The following is an 18966-nucleotide window of genomic DNA, read 5'->3' on the forward strand; positions in this document are numbered from 1 at the left end:
CGCCAATACTTATACCCAACGCGTTTTCCAAAACTGGATCTGTCCAAGACTCCAGTGCCAGTTGTTAGCAAACATCTTTCAGCGACGTCGTGGAGGAATGCCAGCTTACCTTTGCACACACCTGCTCAAACAGTGGCATGGCTCAGATTCTTTGAAGTTAAAAAGGAAAGTTATCCTGATTATTTTTTGGGGTTTTTAGCTCATTTCACTATTTTAGGACAGAACTTGTTGTCTCTGCTTAACATGCAACTTGGGATGGTTATTATGAATCTACCAAATGTGAACAACTTAATATCGTATTTTCTGCGCTATAAGGTGCACTGCATTATAAGGCGCAGCCTCAATGAATGGCCTATTTCAAAACTTTTTTCATATATAAGGCGCATAGAATAGACGCTACAGTAGAGGCTGGGGTTACGTCATGCATCCATTAGATGGGGGCTGCAATAGTGATCCATATATAAGGCGCACCGGATTATAACGTGCAACGTTGGCTTTTGAGAAAATTAAAGGCTTTTAGGTGCGCCTTATAGTGCGGAAAATATGGTAACTTAAAACATGGGTATGTAACTACCGTAATTTCCGGCCTATAAGCCGCGACTTTCTTCCCCATGCTTTCAACCCTGCGGCCAATGCGGTGATGCGACTAATTTGTGCATTTTTTCTAACGGCCGCAAGGGGGACTCGAGCAGAAAAGGTAAGAGAGTGAGACCGGTGGAATATGTGTCGAGGAAGTGACGTTTGCCAGTATGTTTTTTTTTTTTTTACCGGCCCTGTTAGCGCCGCATTAGCGTCCCATCCCCCTTTTGTTCCCACACATTGTCTGCGTGTCACTATCAAACTCAACCATGTGTGCGTTAACACAGATATCTTGCTTTTTGTGTACGCATGTGTTACTAGCAACTAGCGTGGTTAGCGCCGCGCTAGCGGCCGCTGCTGAGTTACTGCCCCATCTGAGTGATTTAGGTATGTTTTTTTAACTGGCCCTGTTAGTGCTATGCTACCATGTTGCTACTGTGTAGCTGCCGCAGCCGTTTTTTTTTTTTTTTTTTTTTTAAACCAACCCTGTTCGTGCTACCATCTTGTTGCTATGTTAAGCTAAGATAAAGAATTAAAACTTTGTAAACGCTTTCTGTTTACCGTCTTTCTTTGTAAATTTTTCGTGTTTCAATGTGGGCACTTGCGGCTCTTACACAGGGGCGGCTTATGTATGCACCAAATCATATTTCCTTTACAAATGTACTGGGTGAGGCTTATAACAGGTGCGCTCTATAGGCCGGAAATTACGGTAATCAGGATTTCTGACATAACGTTCCACCCCGACTAAAACAGGCTACATTGTAAAAATTGCTGTCCTGCGATTGGCTGGCAACCAGTTCAGGGTGTAGCCCGCCTCCTGCCCGAAGATAGCTGAGATAAGCTCCAGCACTCCCGTGACCCTTGTGAGTGTAAGCGGCTCAGAAAATGGATGGATGTAAAAATTACAATACACGGTTTACCGTCAACACTACTAAGTGATGTTCGCTAGTGAAATAACACATAACAATACACGTTGGAGCAAGTACTTTCAGTTGGTGGTCTAAATGTCACAAGTTGACATTAGCAAGAATCTGTGGGCTGGAATTACTGTATTTTCCGCACTATAAGGTGTACCTAAAAGCCTTTAATTTTTCCAAAAGCTGACGGTGCACCTTACAATGTGGTGCACCTTATGTATGGATCAATATTGAGTCTTTAGTGCAGCTCCATCTAATGGATGCATAACGTAACCCCAACCTCTACTGTAGCGTCTATTCTATGCGCCTTATAATGTGGTGCAGCTTATATATGGAAATTTTTTTAATATGCCATTCATTGGAGGTGCGCCTTATAATGCAGTGCGCCTTATAGTGCGGAAAATACGGTACATTAATTTGCTACTGTTCTCTTTGCTGCCTTTCTTTTTAACAAGAGAGTCCATGTCAAAGAAAACAAAATTCGTAAAAAAAAAAATCTGAATTCTCAAGATGAAAGTGGATTGCTAATTTTCTTAATCAAGGAAATTCCTATGAATACAAATCCTGTTTTAGAACACATCACAATCATCACAATGTCACAATGTTCAGGGTCCCAGGGGAGCTGGAGTCCAATCCCAGTTGACTTGGGACCATATGGGAGCTCCACCCCTGGTCTGGTCACAGTTCAACACCAGGTGCATGAAAGTCAGCTATGTGAACCACTAAACAACTACCCTGCCTTATAACTCATCACTTTGTCATTTGTTCTAGAACATTTTCTAAATACAATCGCAATAGGCTTCAGATCCTGAGCCTCGTTTAACGAGGATGCATTTGGATTCTGATATTTCGTACGGGAAAGGACTGAGCATCTGCTGGTGAGGGTTTGGCCGACAATGTGTTGCGTTAAGGGACCAAGTGGAAGTGACAGCTGTGCAGGAAACAGAAGAAGCCGAAAGAGTGTGTGTGCATGTGTGTCAAATACTCCTCGTCACACATCGGAAAGTGAAACGGATAGATGGGCGGGGCGTACCGTACATCTTGCCCTCATCAGAGAGGATGATCTTCCTGCGGCCGCAGGGCGGGTAGATGGCCAGGGCCTCTTGGAAACTCTGCTCGATGTCGGGGCTCCACACACCCTCCGCATCATTCTCCAAGGGCTTATCTAGCGTGTCTCCCAGCTCCTCGCTCCCAGCCCTGGGAGAGGGAGCCGGCACCCACTCCGTAGACGTGGTGGGAAGAAGGGAAGGGGACCACGGAGCGAGGGCCGGATGCTTGGGGGTCGGGAAGATAGTTCGGGGCGGGCGAGGTTGGAAACGTGAGGTCGCTTGGCTCGACAGTGCGGTCCTGCTTGTGCGGAATCCACCAATGTGATGTTGTTTGCAGGGAAGCGCTACAAAAGCAAGAAAAATAACATCAATGCAAAGAGTCATCATCATCATCATTTTCATCAGCAATGATCAGGAATTTACAGAACAACCATTTAGAGAACAAACAATTGTTCACATTTGGGAGAAAGAGCATATTATGATCATGTGCGGTAACTATGGGATTCTCTGCATTCAAATTTCAGACTTTTGTGAAAGACGGTTTCAATTAGGGCTCCAAAATTCGAATAACTCAAATAATTCAATGACCAAAAAAATTAATAAAAAATTAGCATATCATCGTAGCAAAATCTCTGCTTCAAAGCGTCGCAGGATTCATTTTTCCACACAGAGTAATGTTATTGCCGACACCCGCAGTTAATAACAAGTTAATAAGAGGAAAAAGTGGCTAATTTCTCTCTCTTTCTCTCACACACACTCGCTCTCTCTTTACTAGCTGATAAACTGCTCAAACTAATGTTCATGTTCATATCACGTTTTTTTGCAAAAGTCACCTGTTGCTAGGCAAAGTTCAAAGCATCATAATCATAACTGCCCTATAGACCATCCATCCATCCATCCATCCATTTTCTTAGCTGCTGGTTAGCATAGCTGCCTTTCCAAGCAGTTGACCCAGTTCGATTCCCGGCCAACGCATCCTTTTTGTTTGTTTTTTTTTTTGGGTCAAAACACCCCAAAATATTCATCCATCCATTTTCTTTGCCGCTTATCCTCATGAGGATCGCGGGAGTGCTGGAGACTATCCCAGCTGTCAACGGGCGGGGTACACCCTGAACTGGTTGCCAGCCAATCGCAGGGAACATCGAGACAAACAGCCACACTCACAATCACACCTAGGGACAATTTAGAGTGTCCAATTAATGTTGCATGTTTTTGGGATGTGGAACCAAACCGGGGTGACCGGAGGAAACCCACGCAGGCACGGGGAGAACATGCAAACTCCACACAGGCGGGTCCGGGATTGAACCCAAGACCTGAGAACTATGAGGCCAACGCTTTCCAGCCGATCCACTGTGCCGCCCCACCATAGAGCAATGAAAGAAATTGCCCAATAGGCCCATTAAGTAAAATGGCAAATTATTGGGGATGCGATGCATTTGGAAAGTCACTAAGGAAACGATCAGGCTTCCAATCATACGCAATAACTGAATGACTGCTCTGTATCGAATATATCACACGTCAGGTCCTGAGATATTGCCATAACAATCCTGACGACCCCACAGCAACCTGTAGAAAGCGAGTTTGATTCGGTTAGCGCAGGCGGGGAAAAAAAAAAATGAAGTGGCGCCTGGTGTGAAGATGAGCTGGAAGGGGAGGGAGAAGTGCTAGAGGGACCCAAAGTCAATACGCGAGGAGCCACATTAAAGAGGGATCACCATCCAGACATGCACAGACACACGCGAGCTTAGCAGGTTATTAAGGCCAGAGGGGTCTTTTTACTTCGCCCATTCCATCCTTTCCACTGTAGCCGTCTGCATTCTTAATTGTTAAGGTGGAATTTCCATAGGTGCGGAACCAAAGATCCAAATAATGAGGCTAATTAAGCTTGGAACTGACATCAGTGAAATACGCAGGAATGGGGCGGAAGCACAGCGAAGTCCGGCGACAAATGGACATCCTGTTTGCTCTCGATACAATGTTGTTTAGGATGTGCGTGCAAAATGGAAACGGGCCAAGACGGAAGCTCTTTCTGGAGAAAGACCTCATGAGTCAGTACAATCGGAGCTTTGTCCGTTGCCGTCGGACTCCCGAGCGTGTCCATTTAGGGCAAGAAAAGGGTAGGGAGGGCGAGCGGCGACGTCACTCGTAAGCCCAAACATGAGGGCGAATTACGTGTGGAGGATGGACGGCGGCTTCAAAGCAGATTATACTGAGGAAAGGGGAGAAGCAGTCAGGTATGTGCGAGGCAGAAGCTCCCAGAAAGTGCTGTCACTCTTCTTCTGAGCTCCCTGATGTTCCAAAATACTTTCCTGTGGCTTCTTTCTCAGCCCCCCCCCCCCCCCATACACACACGGCTACGCATCCGAGCAAACCAAAAGAAATTGATATTGCCGAAACCGTGACACAAAGTGCCACAATCAGTTAGATGCTCAACAAAGGTAGGAAAGTGCTCGACTTTGTACAAAAATAATAATATAACAAAATAAAATAAAATGAAAAAAAAACTGTTGTTATCCTGGGGCACACATTTTCCTGACCCATTTTCCAAAAAGAGAAATAATATAAATGGTTGGACAATTTTGCTAAGTAGAGTTCACTTTTCTTTAACTTTTAAATAAAATATATTTCAATTTAAACTCGCAGAACTCCTTCTTTCAAAATATTTGTTTTGGTACAATATTGATTTATTTTATTTGCAATACATTTAAATTTAATCATTAGTTTTATTTTCCTATAATTGTGGTGGCAATGTGCAACTCCAAAAAGTTACTGTGGTTTCATAATAAATAATTAAACATAGTGGTGCCTTGAGATACGAGCTATCACTTTGGCCAACTTTATCTTGAAATATGAGCAAAAATTTGCAAAAATTGCTTCAGGCTAAGGCAGCATTTTGCATTCAAGGTGAAAGTGTGAAAAAAAACAAGATTATTTTTAAGTCACGAATTCATTTCAATTATATCATAATTGTAAGTGTTTATAAAGTGTAATACTATGGAACGCTGTTGTTATTTTAAAACACTTTCCAAAAAAATATATGGCTGTAACAGATTAATGGCATTGGCATTCATTTGAATGGGAAAGTTGCTTTCAAAGTCAAGTGTTTTGAACATGTATATTGTATATACATAACCCTAGCCCTGTACATGTATATTTTTTTATTGAATACTATTGTTATTTCAAAACACTTCCACAAAAAAAAAATTTGGGAGGAGGCCGGAACAGATCATATACATAACCCTAGCCCTGTACATGTATATATTTTTTAATGGGACGCTATTGTTATTTCAAAACACTTCCCAAAAAAAAAAAAAAAAAAAAAAAGATTTCCAGGGAGGCTGGAACAGATCAATGGCATTGCCATTCATTTGAATGGGAAAGTTGTTTTCAAAGTCAAGTGTTTTAAACATCTATATTGTATATACATAACCCTAGCCCTATACATGTATATTTTTTATGGAACGCTATTGTTATTTCAAAACACTTCACAACAAAAAAAAAAAGATTTTCAGGGAGGCTGGAACAGATCAATGGCATTGCCATTCATTTGAATGGGAAAGTTGCTTTCAAAGTCAAGTGTTTTGAACATGTACATTGTATATACATAACCCTAGCCCTGTACATGTATATTTTTTTTAATGGAACGCTATTGTTATTTCAAAACACTTCCCCCCCCCAAAAAAAAAGAGATTTCCAGGGAGGCTGGAACAGATCAATGGCATTGCCATTCATTTGAATGGGAAAGTTGATTTCAAAGTCAAGTGTTTTAAACATGTATATTGTATATACATAACCCTAGCCCTATACATGTATATTTTTTATGGAACGCTATTGTTATTTCAAAACACTTCACAACAAAAAAAAAAAAAAGATTTTCAGGGAGGCTGGAACAGATCAATGGCATTGCCATTCATTTGAATGGGAAAATTGCTTTCAAAGACAAGTGCTTTGAACATGTATATTGTATATACATAACGCTCACCCTATACACGTATATTTTTTGGCAACAAATACTCGGCCTAAATTTTTAATGAACACTTGAAAATCTACTGTATTTTAATTTTAGATCCTTATGGTGGTACTCCGGAAGCACAGTTTGAGGTTGCACAAAATAGTTTCAAACTATTTACATCAAGTACAAACTCAAAGAACTGCTCTCGACTCACCTGCACCACAAAATCTCCTCAGGTACAACAAGATGTACAGTACACTTGTACAGGTTTGACAAAACAATTTCTTCGGCATTTTCGCCCCCACAACACACACGTGTACACAAACGCCGCAGTGAAGCGTTTGCGGCCCGAGACTCATGCGCGACGCATTATTCTTCATTCTCATGCGATCCGGGGAGGAATGATCGCTATGTGGGATGAGCGCAGTGGCGTCTCAGAGCGACTGCTTCTTTACACCCACACACACGCCCATCGCACACGGACACTAACAAAGCAGCGTCGGTACATTGCGGTAGGAAAAAAAAAAAAAAAAAATCAACGGAAAAAAGTATTCTGCAAAAAGACAAACATTCACGTTCCCCAGCGGCTTGACAGCTGTGTTCTTTACCGCTCCATCACCCTGCGCCATTCCACCTGTTGCACTCGCGGCAACACACACTCCTGTCAGCTGCTCTGTCGGAGGCCATCACACACACACACATACACACACACACATATGCACGCACGCACACACACACACACACACTCTAGCGAGCTTGAACTCTGACTGACGACGCTCACGCTCGGCCTTTCCGCTCCAGCAGCTGTACCAACTGCGAAGTTCGGCGTAACACCAGGTTGAAGACACAGGCGAGCATTGTGCATGCAGTGTGTGTCCATATTTGTCTGATTATGAAGTCTAAAAAAAACACAAAAAAGTGGTACAATTTACAGTTCAACCCTAATTTGGGGCTGGGGTGGGGGGGGGGGTCATCCCTCAAATTAAATAGGAATCCTATAGGAAACACAATGTACTTTGACATAGGAAAAGGTCTGGTTCCTTTGTCGACTAATTCATTAAATAACTTGTATTTAATGTTTTTAAGTAAAATACAACATAAATTATTGTACTTTATAAAAACATGTATGAACAACATAAATAAATAGAATGTGAAGAATTAAATTGCGCATTAGGCCCGTTGACACTGCTCATTCTGGTCTGCACACCAATGGACAGCATTATCCAGACATAAATCATAGACTTAGAATTGATTCAGTAAGCCCCAATAATATTAGTCATTTTTCACAGAGGATAGAAAATGTACACTTGCACTGTCATATTGACTGTGCACGTGTGTTGCAGCACCGTTTGTGTTTAAATATCCATCACTTAAAGCAGGGGCGTCAAACTCATTCTTGTCGCGGGCCACATTGTAGTTGCGGTTTCCCTGAGAGGGCCGTTATGCCTGTGAAACCATAAAAATCCTTAACCGCCTCGTCACATTTACACATAAAATTCACAAACGGGTTTTGGAAACAGAAATCAAGTGTAATGGGTTTTTCCAACTATTGTTGTTTGGTAACGCAAAAATGCTTGCAATATCTCGTTATCATTTACGATATGAAAATTTGAGATTTTGGTACAGATTTGAACAAAAGAAATCATAGAAGTTGATACACATGATTTGCCTCTGCGGGCCACATAAAATCATGTGGCGGGCTGGATCTGGCCCCGGGCCTTGAGTTTGACACCTGTGGCTTAAAGGGTTAAAACTACTGCAACGTTGATGCTAGTTTTGTTAGCCCTTCGGTGGGATTTTGCATTGTGTTTTAGGATTAAATACACATAATTGTCTTCAATCGAGAATGGCAATAAACAGGTTAAAGGAAGCACTTTTTTTTTTTTGTCGCATGGAAATGACTGAACACAATTCCTAACAAACGGCACACTTTTCCCGGCTGTCGAGTCTCTTCAACAGATGAATAGGGTTATTTTATCTTAATTTTATTAGGCGGCTAACATCTTTTATACTTTCAAGACATGGATAAAAATAATTCAGTCACTTTTACTTGTTTTTTTTTTTTAAGTTGCGGCCGAGTAAGACAAGGCCAAGTTGTGCACACTGTATGCGTCCAAAGGATAACATGGATGAGTAGTTGGTATTGCTTTAAATATTGTTTGCCAGTATTTATTTACACCATTGTATCATATTTTATAACTTCTCGTGCATTGTTGTTTTTAAACCGCAACACTAAGTTTGTTGGCGATTGAAAATGATAATATGCTTTTAGTACACACGCGGAAGGAGTCAACATGACAATGATATCACGAAGTACATTTTTATTTCTTTTTAGAAACATAGCCATTTAATTTCTGTAATACATGTTCTCATCTAGCCCTGCTGACTTTGAGAGACGCAGGGTGCGTACACCCAAGACTGGTCATGTCAGTCGATCGCAGGGCACGTATAGACAAACAATCATTCACGGTAATGAAAACCAGTTATAAAATCTGACACATAGGTGTAAATACTGTAAATATAGCCAACAGTATTGGACATTGGAGCGCAGCGTGGCTTGTTGAAAGTACATTCCACATCTACAAAAATGTATCCTGCGAAAAAAATGTTCTATAGAACATTCCTAAAGAATTTCTAAAGAACTATAGAACTTTAGGACCCAAGTCCTATGGAATTTCTAGAAAAATTCCATAGAAAATCACAATCACAAGTTGTTCTGTACAAATTTTATAGAATTCTATAGAAAATCTTTCACAGGGTAAACATTAAAAACAATTTGAACGGTTGAAAAGTAAAGCAAATAAGAAATACATTTTTACCAGCTGAAATGAACTAAGTATTTAGCATGCTATTGGCCGGATAGCATTAATAAAGTCACACCACAGCGATGTAGATTCCAAAGCCAAATCTTGAAAACTGTGTGGCAGATGTCTAACCACTAACTCACTGTTCATATTCAAAGACAGACGATAACGACTCACTGAATGCTTGAACCCAAGACAAGCAAATGTGCCGCCATTACACCACGAGTGACTCGCTTTTAAAATGTGTACAAGCCTAAAAATACTTTAATGACATCCTAAATTTATACTTACACCAATTCATCATATTTTCCCTGCTAAAAAAAAAATTCTATAGAACATTTCTAAAGAACTATAGAACTTTAGGACCCAAGTCCTATAGAATTTCTATTGAAATGCTATTGTTCTGTAGAAATACTGTAGAAAATCACAGCCAAAGTTCTATAGAACAAGTTGGTCTGTACAAATTCTATAGAATTTCTATAGAACATTTTTAGTAGGGTTGTAACGGCTTGTGCGTTGCTGTTGCTACGTTTATTTATCTTTTTAATACACAACATGGAGTTTGTTTGAAGTGAAAATGTATTTTTATTTCTTGTGGCCTGACAGCGTACCTTCCAAATGACTTTATTTCAAGTAGTTTGAGTGCCATTGAACGTCTCAAACTTTATTGAGCACAGCAAATACATCACGAATAAACAAACTGTCGAAGTGGCAAAAGTAATTAGTGAAGTAAAAGCTAAAGTACTTGTCACAAATGTACTTTATTACGTGCAGGGCTGAGGTTGAGGAAATTAAATGAGCCCCTGAAGCTCGCGAGAAGTGAATATGATGATAATAATAATAACGATAATAACGAGTTTCTCGTGCGTCGTCTGTACTTCGTCCGCCATTAACGCGTGAACGCAGGTGTTTTAATCAACTACGTCACGTCAGGGCCCGACCCTATTAGCTTCCCCCCAAAGGACAAAAAGCAACGACGCGACTCCATTGTAAAGTCGTCCGAAAAGTTCCCCCGCTCAATCACTGCAAGCGACTCACAAGAGCGACTGTAAAATGCCCGAAATGTCACCTTCAAATGCGGAATACTTCAGGAATGCCGTGGCCGACAGTGAAAGTGAATAATCCCCGGTGGCAAACTGAGTTTAAACCGTGACTCCGAGGCACATTTGAGAAAGTTTACCCATGCCGAGGAAATTGTGAAGAAAGCGCTACGGAGGTCTTACCTGGTGGCAGGTGGAGCAACAGTTGGCCAACTTTTTATTTATTTCCCCTCCTCTTCTCCGTTTCTTTCCTGACTTTTTTTCTTCTCTCTTTTATTATGATTATTATTTTTCTTGTTACTGTTGTGGCTCCTTCCCGGTGCGACAGGAGCGCAGGAATTTGTGGAATTAGCCGTGGTATGACATGAAGCCCGCGGAAAAAAAGCTGCAGAAAAGACCGTGGGAGGGGGAGGCACGGCTGACCCGTCGCGCGTCATCGTGGGAGGGGGCAGGGGAGGTGGGGATGTAGGGAAGTGGGGGGGGGGGGCAGTCTCACACGTTCGCATTTAGGGAACCAAAAAAATCCGTCTCGTGTTAATATGCTGTAATATTTAAATTGAAGTCAGAATGCGCGAATGTTATCTTTCGCACGCTGAGGATCGATGCTGGATGTTTGACTCATAAATAAATGACGCAAAGTGAATCCAGGAAGTCAAGCGTTCGCGTGCGACTTAAATAGTTTTATTCTTAACATTAACATGGATTACGTTATTGCTGAGTCAGCTAAGAGTCAATTATTTATAGTTAAAAAACTGTACTTTGCTGTTGTAATTCATATGTGGGCGGCTGCCCAGAACTTAAATTAAATGCACATTATGTCAAAATCAGCAAGCCCCAAAACGTGCATGTTAAGTACAATGGCGACCATTATGATGGATGATATTTGATAATAATAAAGTGCTAGACATTAATGTTTGATTTGGTTCTTCCAGTCATTGTGGCGGTGACGAAAAATTGGCGCAGATATTGATAAATAAATGTTATCCATTGCCATCCATTCATTTTCTTCACCGCTTATCCTCACGTGGGTCGCCTATCCCAGCTGTCAACGGGCAGGAGGCGGGGTACGCCCTGAACTGGTCGCCAGCCAATCGCAGGGCACACTGAGACAAACAGCCCTACTCACAATCACACCTATGGGCAATTTAGAGTGTCCAATTAATGTTGCATGCAAACTCCATACCGGCAGGTCCGGGATCGAACCCGTGTCCTCAGAACTGGGAGGCCAACGCTTTGCCAGCTGTCCTGTTGTGTATTATTCACACCGGCGAATGATTCTGTCACCTAAGTGTTTCATAATGTTATTAATTCTCAGTCACTCAAACACACACATGCCAAAAAAAATTGTGTATTGATTGTGATGTGAATGATGAGTCAAGCATTTACAACAATAACATTAATAGTCAGTACTGTATATCCATGATACAATTAGTGACATGATGTTTATTATTATTCTAGTGTGAATGCTGAAAGTCAAATGTTGAAGTTCGTTATACGGTGGGTGAAAATGTCATATTTTTCCTCCGGTGTGAACGCTTAGAGACAGGCTTTAACATTGGCATTGTCACAAATATGTCAACTCCAATAATGCTGAGTCAGTCATTTACACTAATGATGTTGTTTGCCAAATAATGATATTGACTTGTTCGTTAAAGCAAAGAGCCAAAAACGTGTTGTATTGGGTGAAAGCGGAACGTCAACTATTCAGCCTAATAACAGACTTTAGTTTTTATCATGTGAATGGTATTATTTTTATTCCGTATTATTTATTTATTCATTTATTTGTTTTATTCCTATTCAGTGTGTCAAACTTTTATTTTTCCTATACTACAAATCATGAGAGTCAAATTTGTTTATCGTGGAAATTCTTCATACTGTCAAAAAAATCCTTTTCTGTTATTTGAATGCAGAGAGCAACGGTTTTGACAAATATTAATGTTCAAATGCGAATGTTATTGCTGTGAACTAAGATTACACATTGACAGTAGAAATCATTTTGCCCTTGCAAGAAAATTTGACAAAATTTGTTGTCCGTAGTTATTTGTTTTCTGCAATGAAGCACTGGCGCTCCAATGTGGTAATTCTGGGAATTACAGCACTGGGGTCCCGAAGCCATCCGTCCATTTTCTTTTCCGCTGATCCTCACAAGGGTCGCGGGGAGTGCTGGAGCCTATCCCAGCTGTCAACCGGCAGGAGGCGGAGTACACCCTGAACTGGTTGCCAGCCAATCACAGGACACATCGAGACAAACAGTCCCACTCACAATCACACCTAGGCGCAATTTAGAGTGTACAATTAATGTTGCATGTTTTTGGGATGTGGGAGGAAACCGGAGTGCCTGGAGAACACCCACGCAATCATTTCCAAAATAGTTACCAAATAAAACCGCCATCAAGTTCAAATGTACATCTTTATTTACAAGGTTCCATTCTCAAAGGTTAAAGCAAACCTATAGAGCCTACCACACACACACGCGCGCGCACACACACACACACCCACACGTGAGAGTTCACATTCATTTTTTGCTCCTCTTCACATTTTCCTTTCAGTTGGTGCTCATCCCTACTCTGGTGATAAACAGGCAAAAACAGTTCATGGGCTTGCGAGGGTTGTACGTACAGTCAACAACAATAACAACAACAACAAAAAAGTCTAGATCTCGTTAAATAAAGCCTATGGACAAACTACAGGAGATTTCTTTACACACACACGCGAAGGGAGATTACATTGATCCAAAAAAAAAAGGAAATAATATAAATTAAAGCCTCCTGTTGAAGAAGAAGTTGTACTACCGTCAAAACTTCGATGGGAAGTAGTTGGAATGTATGCGTGGCCCAGAAATGTCCTGAAGTATTTACAATGTGTTTTGCTTTACACTGAATTTGAATTCACACACAAGCGAGAATGAGTTTATTCAACTTTAAGGGTTTTCTTTTCATTTGTAAGCGACCCACATTATCCACCCCCCGACCCCCCCACCTGCCCCCCGCCTACTTTTGTCAGCATGTTTTCAAGCATCACTTCTTGGAGAGGAATTTCATCTTGTTTCCTTCAAAAGCAATCATGAGAAAGACTATATTAGAACAAAGTTCACCATGAAAATGTTGAAAAAAAGACTCACAATATTATGCTGATTCATATTTTGACGTACGGAAAACTATTTTTTATTTCCAGAAACAAAGACATATTTTCTCAAAGGATCTGCCACGAGTCAAAAAGTCTCACCTAAGCCTTTTAAGAACTTGTTTACTCCTCGCTGCTCGCTTCCAGGAAGTGAGTGAAGATACTCCTGCGCTCGCACCTCAAACAGACCTGGAGGGGGAAGGACACAATTTGTCGAGGAAGTTACTTCTACAAACAAACAAACAAAAAATAAAGTCAGATTCTAGTCTACAGATTTGAGATGCAGCACAATTGACATGCTTACTTTTTCAAACTCGGGAACCTCACTCCGTTCCACTAGCCTGTTGTCAGTGATATTAAATATGACTTTTTGGTTGTTTTTTTTTTTACATTCAGGTCTGATTATTCCATGAATCGCATTTGAAGATGAGATTGGATTGCTCGTTGCCTGAGGCTCAGCGCTACTGTCGCATACACAAGTTGTCCATCCATCCATTATCCAAGCCGCTTATCCTCACAAGGGTCGCAGGAAAGCTGGAGCCTGTCCCGGCTAGCTTCGGGCGAAAGGCGGACTACACCCTGAACTGGTCGCCAGTCGGTCGCAGGGCAGATATCGACACCAACATCCATTCATCCATCCATCCATCCATCCATCCATCCATCCATCCATCATCCAAGTCGCTTATCCTCACAAGTGTCGCAGGAAAGCTGGAACCTACTCCGGCTAGCTTCGGCCGAAAGGCGAACTACACCCTGAACTGGTCACCAGTCGGTCGCAGGGCAGATATCGGCACCATCATCCATCCATCCATCCATCCATCCATCAATCCATCCATCCATCCATCCATCCATCCATCCATCCATCCATCCATCCATTTTCTTAGCCGCTTATCCTCATGAAGGTTGCGGAGAGTGCTCGAGCCTATCCCGGCTGTCAACAGGCAGGAGGCAGGGGAGACCCTGAACTGGTTGCGAGACAATCACAGGGCCGATAGAGACAAACAGCCACACTCACAATCACACCTACGGACAATTTAGAGTGTCCAACTAATGTTGGATGTTTTTGGGATGTGGGAGGAAACCAGAGGGTTCGGGGCAAACCCACGCAGACATGGGGAGAACCTGCAAACTCCACACAGCGAGGGCTAGGATTGAACCCGGGTCCTCAGAACTGTGTGACCAGCCTCAGAAACTCAACTCTATTTACTCATTCCGTTGTCAGTATTAGGTATGCATTTTTATCGTAATTTTTCTCCATATCAATTTCATAGGGGAGAAACCCGTGAAGCTTATTCTAAGAAGAGATTACATTCCACCACCCACTAAAGCGCAGAGATAAATATCTTCACATTCAGATGCGCAAGATGAATATCAAAAGGTAAATCCAGTCTGCTGTTTTTTAAAGAGAAATTTACAGCGCAGTGTGCTTAAACTTCCGAAATATGGAGCCGCTAACTTTCCCAATTTGGGTAACCAAAGTCCATCCAACGAGTCAATGTTGGTATTCGGTACAGGATTCAGTTTTGTTTACAGTACCTCGGAGGCCTTGTCTCCGCAGCTCCCTCTCCTGGAGGAAGCCTGTAAACATCTGGGTCTCCATGAACACCTCCAAGAACCTCCTCAAACTCTTGGAGGTGACAGCCTTACGGAAGGCCTCCCGCTGAAAGGACGAGGAGCAGGAGGAGGACGACGACGAGGAGAAGGAGGAGGGGCAGGGCGACGCGGGAGACGAAACGGACGACTCGTCCTCCCGCTCCGACCCGCCCGTGAAGAGCGAGTAGTGGCCCACCATTTCCACAAAGAAGCGCACGAAGGCCTCCGACACCACCGTGCTGAGCGAGCTGGAGTCTGGGAGGAGAGAGAGGAAATGATAGAAGTCGAGCAGCGCTCACTTTTTGGGGGGCTAAAAGAACCTCATTCCGCCAATCTGTGTTGGTATTAAGTATGCCATTTTATGAAAATGTTTTAGATCATTTTAAGAGGACAGAATCTCACTGAAGTGAAGTGCCTTACAAACAAAGATCAAATAGCGTCATTTCCGGACTATAGAGCGCACCCAGTACAATTTTAAAGGAAAAAGCATTTTGTACATACACAATCCGCGCCTGACTATAAGCCACATGTGCCCAGATTGAAACATGAGATATTTAGAAAGACGGTACCCAGAAAGAGTTTTCAACATTTTAATAATATACCTTAGCTTTTCTTTCCAAACGCAGCAGCAACACACTAGCACAGCGCTAACGCTGGTGCAGGGCTAACAGGGCCGGTTAAAAAAAACATACCTGTAAAAATCCCTGAGACGCGGCAGTAACAGAGTAGCAACACGCTAGCACAGTGCCAACAGGGGCCGGTTAAAAAAAACATACCGGTAAGCAGTAACACAGCAGCGGCATGCTAGCGCAAGGCTAACGCTAGCGCAGCGCTAACAGGGCCATTTAAAAAAAAAACATACCGGTAAAAATAAATGAGACACGGCAGTAACACAGTCGCAACATGCTAGCACGGTACCAACAGGGCCGGTTAAAAAAAAAAACATACCGGTAAAAATCACTGAAACATGGCAGCAACACAGCAGCAACACGCTAGCGCAGCGCTAACACTAGCGCAGCAATAACAGGGCCGGTTAAAAAAAAACATACCGGCAAAGGTTACTTCCTCGGCACATCTATTCCCCCGGTCTCAATCTAACCTTTTCTGCTCGATTGCCCCCTTGCGCTTGTTGGGAAAAAAAGCACAAATTAGCTGCGTACAATGCATAAGCCGCACGAGTTGAAAAGTGTGTGGAAAAAAAATGTAGTTTATGATCCGGAAATTACGGTAGTACTACTGCCATTTGAGGCTCAGAGTAGAGAGATGCGGAAGTATCAAAGCGCTAACTTTGCCATCCTTTGGAACCTCATTACACCAGTCAACTGTATGTGTGTATTGGTTCTGATTTTTTTTTTTTTTTTTCGTACAATAGCCGTACGTATTTTACATAATTCAATTTCAGAGGGCGGAATTTCATGAAGCTTCTTCCAAAACGGGAGCGACTCACGCCTTCGCCTGAAGCTCAGAGCTAAGCCTCATCACTCGCATAACCCAAGTGTAGCAAAAGCGAGTAAGTCTTCTTTTTGAGGAAAAATAAGCGTAACAAATGTACAAGAACGCACAAGTATTGAAGCGCTAACTTTGGATTCTCATGGAATCCGATTCCACTCCACCAGTAAGGATTAATGTGCACGGTCACCATTGAGCAGGTCCCCTTTGTCCGAGGCCAGCTCCCTCCTCTTCTCCAGTACGTGTTCCAGAGCTGCCTGCAGCTTGTGGGGCAGAATGGAGTCCTCGTCGTCCATCTGTTGGAGCAGAAATAAAAAGCTAAATATGATCAATCGAAACGCAACATCTGTTCCGCAATTAGGCTGTTCTCCATAGATCTTTTTTTTTTTTTTTGTACGCTACCTGCCGTAGGAAGCGGCTGTTGCCGAGGTCGACCACCAGGACCTGTGGGAGATACAAGTTAGCGGTTCCCAAACCAAGTACGGCCAAACGTCAAACTTAGCTCTGCAGGTACCACAGTCGAGACCACCATTAAAAGAGGTTTTATTCATCCATCCATTTTCTTAGCCGCTTATCCTCACAAGGGTCGCGGGGAGCGCTGGGGCCTATCCCAGCTGTCAACGGGCAGGAGGCGGGGTACACCCTGATCTGGTTGCCAGCCAATCGCAGGGCACATCGAGCCAAACAGCCGCACTCACAATCACACCTTGGGCCAATTTAGAGTGTCCAATTAATGTCGCATATTTTTGGGATGTGGGAGGAAACCGGAGTGCCCACCCGGAAAAAACGCACAGGGGAGAACATGCAAACTCCGCACAGGCGGGTCCGGGATGGAACCCGGGACCTCAGAACTGCAAAGGCCAACGCTTTCCAGCTGAACCACCGTCCAGCCGGTTTTATTCATATAAAGTATTTTCGCTTTTGCAAGCCATTGCAAAATTAGGCACAGTTTGAAATGAACATGGCAATAATAATTCCATTAAAATGGTCTGACAAATGAAGGTGGAAGAGTAAAATTACTTGTTATACACTAATCCTAGTTTAAATTTACCAAAATTTCTCAAATTATAATGCGTCCTGAAGTATAATCCGCAACCCCAAAGATGACCTAAAAAAAAAAAAAAAACAAAACAAAACAGAAAAGCCCTTCTACCAATGTACAATGCGCACAACCAATTCGTTGCTATCCATATGCTACAAATATTGGGAATTATCTGTATTTCTTTTTTGCTAAATTTGTACTTGTATAGGTTTTCAAAAAAGCTCTTCATAGCGTCAGGTCGCTATCAAAAGAAGAGCTCAAACTACGTAGGAATGAGCATAATGGCCAGTTTTAAAAAAGCGAGCATTTTAATTGTGACCGCTATCCTGTTTTTTTTTTTTTTTCCAGAATGATCGTACTACAAAGTTTCAGTTCACGTTCTTTTGGTTCGGGTTTGGCCACGTCATCGGCCGAAGTGATGACATTTCTTTTAAAAGCGGCTGCACGACGAGCCCTTGTCAACATTTTTTTGTCTTCGTTTAAGTTGAAAACAAACTCACGATGTTTGGTGCAGTAGCAACAATTATGCTATGCTAACGATTGTTAAATGGAAAGCTTCCCCCACACCGCCCACCCGAGGTCAGAGTTCAGATTGGTGGCGCACATTGCCGTAATATATATAAACGTGTAACCTAATATCATATCAAAATGTATATGAATGCCTTTTTATTAACCACTCTATGTACCTGTATACAACTATACAATGTGTATTTTTTATTTTTTGTCCATACCTAAATATAAAGCTCTCTATTGACTTTCTGAAAATATTTTTGGGAAAAAATTGCGCATTATTTTCGAGAAATTACGGTAAATTAATTTAGGAATCTGTTCAACCAACTTTAAATTGTTGTGCAATTCATTTTTCATTTGGCTTGGAAGTTTTAAAAAAAAAGTGAGGCAATCATTTTCCTGACATTTTTGTAAGCACACTGAACAAGTTAAATAAAAATTACATTTGTTGGAAAAAAGTTGTAATAGAATGACTACAAACGGATTGCATTTAAAAGTTAAATACAACCGAAACTGAGTAGGGCGGCACGGTGGATCAGCTGGAAAGCGTTCGCCTCACAGTTCTGAGGACTCGGGTTCAATCCCGGCCCCGTCTGTGTGGAGTTTGCAGGTTCTCCCATGTGCCTGTGTGGGTTTTCTCCGGGCACTCTGGTTTCCTCCCACATCCCAAAAACATGCAACATTAATGCGTGCGGCTGTTTGTCTCAATGTGCCCTGCGATTGGCAGGCAACCAGTTCACGCCTCCCCATTGACAGCTGGGATAGGCTCCACCACTCCCCGCGACCCTTGTGAGGATAAGCGGCAAAGAAAATGGATGGATGGAAATTGTTTTGCAATTTATTTTCCATTTGGCTTGGAAGTTTACTTAGAAAAAAGTAACAATCATTTTCCTGACATTTTTGCAAGC

At 42.2% G+C, this 18966-nt stretch overlaps 2 protein-coding genes across 5 annotated transcripts in view; both read right to left on the bottom strand.

Annotated features, from left to right (window-relative positions):
• The window catches only part of LOC133501970 (transcriptional enhancer factor TEF-3-like), a 38876-nt gene extending 34172 nt beyond the window's left edge, over positions 1-4704 (bottom strand). Inside the window, exons 1-2 of the mRNA XM_061822196.1 lie at positions 4602-4704; positions 2530-2889 (exon numbers count right to left, since the gene is read on the bottom strand). Of these exons, the coding sequence (XP_061678180.1) occupies positions 2530-2889; positions 4602-4704 (463 nt within the window). The remainder of the gene's footprint in view (positions 1-2529; positions 2890-4601) is intronic.
• An 8045-nt stretch (positions 4705-12749) lies between these two features.
• Positions 12750-18966, bottom strand: part of si:dkey-82f1.1 (DENN domain-containing protein 2A) — a 46899-nt gene continuing 40682 nt past the window's right edge. For all 4 annotated transcript variants that reach the window (XM_061823203.1, XM_061823205.1, XM_061823202.1 and 1 more), the window contains 5 exons: positions 16909-16950; positions 16697-16802; positions 15001-15312; positions 13567-13653; positions 12750-13390 (listed from right to left, as the gene is read on the bottom strand). In XM_061823203.1, the coding sequence (XP_061679187.1) occupies positions 13359-13390; positions 13567-13653; positions 15001-15312; positions 16697-16802; positions 16909-16950 (579 nt within the window). In that variant the 3' untranslated portion in view covers positions 12750-13358. The remainder of the gene's footprint in view (positions 13391-13566; positions 13654-15000; positions 15313-16696; positions 16803-16908; positions 16951-18966) is intronic.

The sequence above is a fragment of the Syngnathoides biaculeatus genome, chromosome 6 (assembly GCF_019802595.1).
Source record: "Syngnathoides biaculeatus isolate LvHL_M chromosome 6, ASM1980259v1, whole genome shotgun sequence".
Lineage (NCBI taxonomy): Eukaryota > Metazoa > Chordata > Actinopteri > Syngnathiformes > Syngnathidae > Syngnathoides > Syngnathoides biaculeatus.